The sequence below is a fragment of the Austrofundulus limnaeus genome, unplaced genomic scaffold (assembly GCF_001266775.1).
Source record: "Austrofundulus limnaeus strain Quisiro unplaced genomic scaffold, Austrofundulus_limnaeus-1.0 Scaffold2009, whole genome shotgun sequence".
NCBI lineage: Eukaryota > Metazoa > Chordata > Actinopteri > Cyprinodontiformes > Rivulidae > Austrofundulus > Austrofundulus limnaeus.
Window position 1 is genome coordinate 2,337 of NW_013954411.1, and position 6,285 is coordinate 8,621.

Below are 6,285 nucleotides of genomic sequence, written 5' to 3' on the forward strand. Positions count from 1 at the left end.
TTTTAGTTGCTGTTTATCTGGTTTTAGTTGCTGTTTATCTGGTTTTAGTTGCTGTTTATCTGGTTTTAGTTGCTGTTTATCTGCTGTGGTTATCTTTCCCTGTTCAGTGTCAGCTTCTTCAACAAACTTGAGTAAAGTTTTGAGTTCCAGGCATTCCTTTACATCTTTATGTGTCATCTTTAATTGATTGTAAGATAAATTTTAGATAATGATGTTTTGGCTGAAGGAGTAAGATTTATTTTTTAATGGTTTGGTTTCTCTTTGCCAATTAAATTGAATGATTCAGCATTATACAGTCGCGTCTCTGCAAGCTTTTTACTTTCACTAAGTGGCAGAAGTCTCATCCATCACATTTGAGACATGAATTTGGAAGCGTCTGTCTTGGACCTCTCTAATGCTCGGACCAATTCCCCACAGGTCGGTCCAGCTTCTAATGGATCAGAAAATACTGGCCCTTATGGGGATTGTGTTCTTTGTTTCAGCTGTGCCCGCGGCGCCCGTGAACGTCTCAGTGACCCAGCTAAGGGCACACTCTGCCATGGTGACCTGGAATGTTCCTCAGGGTGACACAGTCATCGGTTACGCCATCTCTCAGCAGGTACAGGAGCTCCTCATCACTTCTCACACACAGTCTCCTTTCAGGACAATTAATTTAGCTCAAGTCCAAACTGTGTCTCTGAAGCCCAGAATAACCTGGAGCGCTGAAATGCTCTGAGCTACGAAACAGCTTTTCTATTAAATGAATTATAGATTTCTCTGTGATTGTCTATGTCTCATGAGAAACAGACGATTCTTAAATTTGTCTGCTGAACTAAAAAAAAATAACAATAAAACAAAACAAAAGAAACAGCTGTGTCATTCTTGAAACCTGCAGCTTTTGGCTCAGAAACACTGAGAAGTTTGGAAACGTCTCCGGGGAATTTGCTCGTAAACATTTAAATCATTTAAAAGCTTGCTAATGTCAGGGCCAGGCTGCAAGTCGGTGGAGGTTACTTCCTGGAAGAAGAAGAAATAATAAAAAACAAATCTCCTGATTAAAACACGTGCAGACCTTTCCAAGCATCCAATTATCAATGAAATGTAATCATTAGGAAGATGTGTTTGCAGCTCTTCAGAGCCCAGCAGATAAACTCAGCAACTCTAACGTTGTCAGAAAATCTATTTCAAACATCAAAGCCGTAAAGAACAGACTAGGCAGATAAAAATATCTCCAATCCCTCCATTCTCTTCATAATATTTCATTTAAAATCATAAAATGAATGTTTGCTTTTGAACAGATGTGCAGTAATCTGAAGAAGGAAGTACACCCTCTTTCATTTCTGTGATCGAAACTAACCTCAAGTGAACAAGAACACACAACCGACTCTTAACATGTCAAAATTCATTAAGTAAAACTGCAGAAAAACTACATCCACAGGATCTCAGGAGTTCAGCCAGGAACTGCTGATCAAATGTATTGACTGATCATCATCAGTGGGACCACCACTAGAAAAGCAGAGATTTTATTTATTTTTGCTCTGGGGCATACAGGTGTGTGTTAAAGGGGCATTATTATGTGTTTCTCAGGCACACATTTAAATACTATACCATAATAAAGTATCTATGTCACCTTCAGTTGTTATTAAAATGCCGTTTTTATGTTTAAATAGAAAATAAACTAATCTTCTGATCACTTCCTCTTCAAAACGCCTTGAAATTGGCCTCTGTCTCTTTAAGAACCACCTTCCGCCTCTGTTTCGCCCATTTCAGTGGGGGGGGGGGTTTCACGCGTGGGCCATGATGCAGTTTACTTGGCATCTGAAAATACATTTCCTCAAAGGTATTTTGAATCTGAAAAGAGCTTCACTGAGTGACAAGTAGTGAATCTCAGCAGACAGTTTAAGTTTCACTTTCAGTTTCACCCGTTGTTTGCTCTTTTACCGACGAGAGCCAGCAGGAGTCAATGGCGGGGTGTGTGTGTCTGTGTGCGTGGGGTGGGGGCTGCCATGAGGAAGTTCAGCTTAAAGACACAACCCAGAGGTGTTTCTGGTCCCCACCTGTCGTTTTGCTCCTCAGCATGGCTGACTAAAAACTCTGCAGGATTTCTCAAACATGCATGAATGAGTCAGAACAAGGCTTTGAGCATGTTTTTATGAGAGTATAACATTATAACATGATATAAAACTCAAAAAGGTTGATTTTACATGATATTGCCCCTTTAAAACAATGCTAAGGCACACAGACATCAGCAATGATACAAATTACTATTTGGAGTCCATCATTCCGTTGCAGCTGTTGCTGTCCATTAATTTAGGAAGGGTCAAAGATCATTTACAAACTATTTAGTCCATCATTCTCCAGAGTGAAAGATTATTCATGAGTTGAAAACATTAAGGCTGCTACAAACCTTCCCAGTTTTCCAGTGAAATGAGCTCCTTCTCAGACTCTACAGGCTTCAGTAAGCAGGTTAAAGGTCAAAAGTCATGACAGGACAGGACAATTAGAAAAAGTCAAGAATATATATGACTTTGTAAAGAGTTGTGTTTTTAATGACGAGCGAGAATAAACCAGGAGACACGTTTTGATCTTAGTCTTGAACATTTAATTGCAGATAAATATAAAGTCTTACACAACCTTCAGCTGGACCAAAGCAGACCTGATCAAGTCTTGAAGTTTTGGCCCCAAACCATGAAATCACACAGTTCTTATATACAACCTTCAGACTGACCCACTCCTTCCGCGGCAAAAGACGCTACTGATACAGAAAGCCCTTCTTGCCGAGCAGGTCGGTCTGAGTAAAATCACAATCTGCAATCTGATGAAAAAACTGTGTTTGTCTTCTTATTTAGTGTGAGGCATGTTTTCATCTAAGTACGGTCTGTTCTGAGATGACCACAACATACACTCTTTAATCACAGCTTAATCACAGTACATAAGAAATATATAACTCCACATTTGATCATCAATAGTTCAGACATACATTTTCCTTCAGTTTATTTGGGAACTGAATCCCATGGGAACACCTTAGGATTCCCCCGGACAAGCTGGCCCAAGTGGCTGGGGAGAGGGAAGTCTGGGTCTCTCTGCTTAGGCTGCTGCCCCCGCGACCTGATCCCAGATAAGAGGAAGAAAATACACTCACCGGCCACTTTATTAGGTACACCTGTCCAACTGCTCATTAACACTTAATTTCTAATCAGCCAATCACATGGCAGCAACTCAGTGCATTTAGGCATGTAGACATGGTCAAGACAATCTCCTGCAGTTCAAACAGAGCATCAGTATGGGGAAGAAAGGTGATTTGAGTGCCTTTGAACGTGGCATGGTTGTTGGTGCCAGAAGGGCTGGTCTGAGTATTTCAGAAACTGCTGATCTACTGGGGTTTTCACGCACAACCATCTCTAGGGTTTACAGAGAATGGRCCGAAAAAGAAAAAACATCCAGTGAGCGGCAGTCCTGTGGGCGGAAATGCCTTGTTGAGGCCAGAGGTCAGAGGAGAATGGGCAGACTGGTTCGAGCTGATAGAAAGGCAACAGTGACTCAAATAACCACCCGTTACAACCAAGGTAGGCAGAAGAGCATCTCTGAACGCACAGTACGTCGAACTTTGAGGCAGATGGGCTTCAGCAGCAGAAGACCACACCGGGTGCCACTCCTTTCAGCTAAGAACAGGAAACTGCGGCTACAATTTGCACAAGCTCATCGAAATTGGACAAGAGAAGATTGGAAAAACGTTGCCTGGTCTGATGAGTCTCGATTTCTGCTGCGACATTCGGATGGTAGGGTCAGAATTTGGCYTCAACAACATGAAAGCATGGATCCATCCTGCCTTGTATCAACGGTTCAGGCTGGTGGTGGTGGTGTCATGGTGTGGGGAATCTTTTCTTGGCACTCTTTGGGCCCCTTGGTACCAATTGAGCATCGTTGCAACGCCACAGCCTACCTGAGTATTGTTGCTGACCATGTCCATCCCTTTATGACCACAATGTACCCAACATCTGATGGCTACTTTCAGCAGGATAATGCACCATGTCATAAAGCTGGAATCATCTCAGACTGGTTTCTTGAACATGACAATGAGTTCACTGTACTCAAATGGCCTCCACAGTCACCAGATCTCAATCCAATAGAGCATCTTTGGGATGTGGTGGAACGGGAGATTCACATCATGGATGTGCAGCCGACAAATCTGCGGCAACTGTGTGATGCCATCATGTCAATATGGACCAAAATCTCTGAGGAATGCTTCCAGCATCTTGTTGAATCTATGCCACGAAGAATTGAGGCAGTTCTGAAGGCAAAAGGGGGTCCAACCCGTTACTAGCGTGGTGTACCTAATAAAGTGGCCGGTGAGTGTAGATGGACAGATTATAACAAAGAGTTCAAAGTCCTCTAAGGCAGTGGTTCTCTTCTCCACTGGACACAATTTTTCAGTTATGTACGATTTTCACAGCAGCTTGAGCTCGTTCTGACTCATTTCACCAGCACAGACTTACTTTTTGCCCAGGCAAAGACCAACTAAAAACAGGTCTGTGACCCACTTACAGGTTGCACACCACCTTGAGAATCACTTTTGTTGAAAACATCCGTTTAAGTTAAACAATTGTTTAGTTCTATGAAATGAAAAAGAAATACTGACAAGTAGGGCTGCCACAAATGATTTTTATAATCGATTTATCTCCGATTTTTTTTTCGATTAGTCGACTAATCAGATCATACGTTAATTGAATATAAAACATACAGCTTATCGGGCCAAAATGCAGCTGCTATTATATAACCATGGTTAGATTTTAGCTATATGCTAACTAAAAATAATAGCTGTGGAAGGTAAGTTCTGCTCTGCAGATATTACACAGGTTTCTCTTTCATTTTCTTAAAATGATCCCACACTTTGAGCTCTGTTGTCAGGTAGCCATGATACCAGAGCCTGTCTGTATAATGTCTTGTGACGTCCACGGCCTACCCCAGTTACCACTACTGTGCATGTGTGTCAAGGACAGAAAGGCAGATGTGGCAGTGGAAGGTGTCAAAGCAGTTTGGAGAGAAAAACAAAGTAAAGAACAAAAAAAAAGAAAACGATTAATTTATTATTAAATTAGTCATCGATTATTTTAATAATCGATTAGTCGTCAACTAATCGACTAATCGTGGCAGCCCTACTGACAAGAAATACACTCTGAAAATCTGCATCAGTTGTAGGGAAAACTCACATGGGTTGAGATGTTTACTCATAATGCACACAGCAGCACATTTTTCATAATTTTATAATTCATTTCATAATTTGAGCACCATTGAACCTGTTTGCAGACCAGGATGATGAGTTCTGAGCACGTCTGAGCTGAAGTGTGAGACGGTGATGGAAGTGGTGAGAAAATATCTGAAGCTCAGCTCCTCCTGCCTTTGTCTGGCTGGTGTAATGACGTCACAGATACTAACGAGCCCACACAGATAACATTAGGTCTCCTAGACATCAGGAGATGTGACAGGTTCTGCTTCCTCCCCACCTGTAGCAGCGCTACAGTTTCTGCCTCTGGAGTAGTCGAAACACAAATCCATTCCTGACAACTGCAGCTGCACAGAAACTCCCAAACCTGCCTGCTGCCCACATCTTCCTGAAAATAAAGTCCAAACGAGCTGCTGCTTCTGTCCAGGCTGATCATTATTACTCTCCCAAAGTTTATTCATGACTCTTCTGATATTCCCACCTACCTGCTGCGACCTTGTGTAATTAACTCCTCCTCTTCTCAGAAACCGCTCTCTGCTTCAAACGTTCACAGCTGGATTATCTCCTTGTAAGAACTCCCCAGAGCTGGAGGAGACAGGCGGGCTGATGTCAGCTGCTGGCAGCTGGTGATAAGTTTCAAGAATAAAAAGAGTTGCAGCATTAAAACCCAAGTTACTTTAAAGTCGGAGCAATTTAAGCCTAGATGGGAGCAAATAAAGGCAGGTTGCTGCACAGAATTTCAGTTTTAGTTTATAAAAACATCTGATGATTTTAATGGAGAATCAAAACTACTTTAGCAGAAAAAAAATTCTGCATTTGTGTCATTTTATGTACAGATAAAGAAACAAATTAAGGTTGACCTTAAGGCTTAGCCTGTCTAAACTGGTTTTGTTTTTAATAAAGAACAAATTAATCTCTTAAATTATGGGATTATGAAACACATAATCCACTAAAATAAAAAGACTTAAAGACCTTCAAAGAGCCTGAGAAACGGCTGATCATGAATTTTTTTAAAGATTACCATCAAAATATAAAGTAGCTGTTGTGGTCAAACCTTGAAATGCCTTTATATAATTTAATAT

At 41.3% G+C, this 6,285-nt stretch overlaps 1 protein-coding gene across 2 annotated transcripts in view; it reads left to right on the top strand.

The window, feature by feature from the left end:
- Window positions 1-6,285, top strand: part of LOC106536860 (fibronectin type III domain-containing protein 4) — a 26,918-nt gene that overhangs the window by 1,157 nt on the left and 19,476 nt on the right. For both annotated transcript variants that reach the window (XM_014034202.1, XM_014034201.1), the window contains exon 2: window positions 483-598. In XM_014034202.1, the coding sequence (XP_013889656.1) occupies window positions 483-598 (116 nt within the window). The remainder of the gene's footprint in view (window positions 1-482; window positions 599-6,285) is intronic.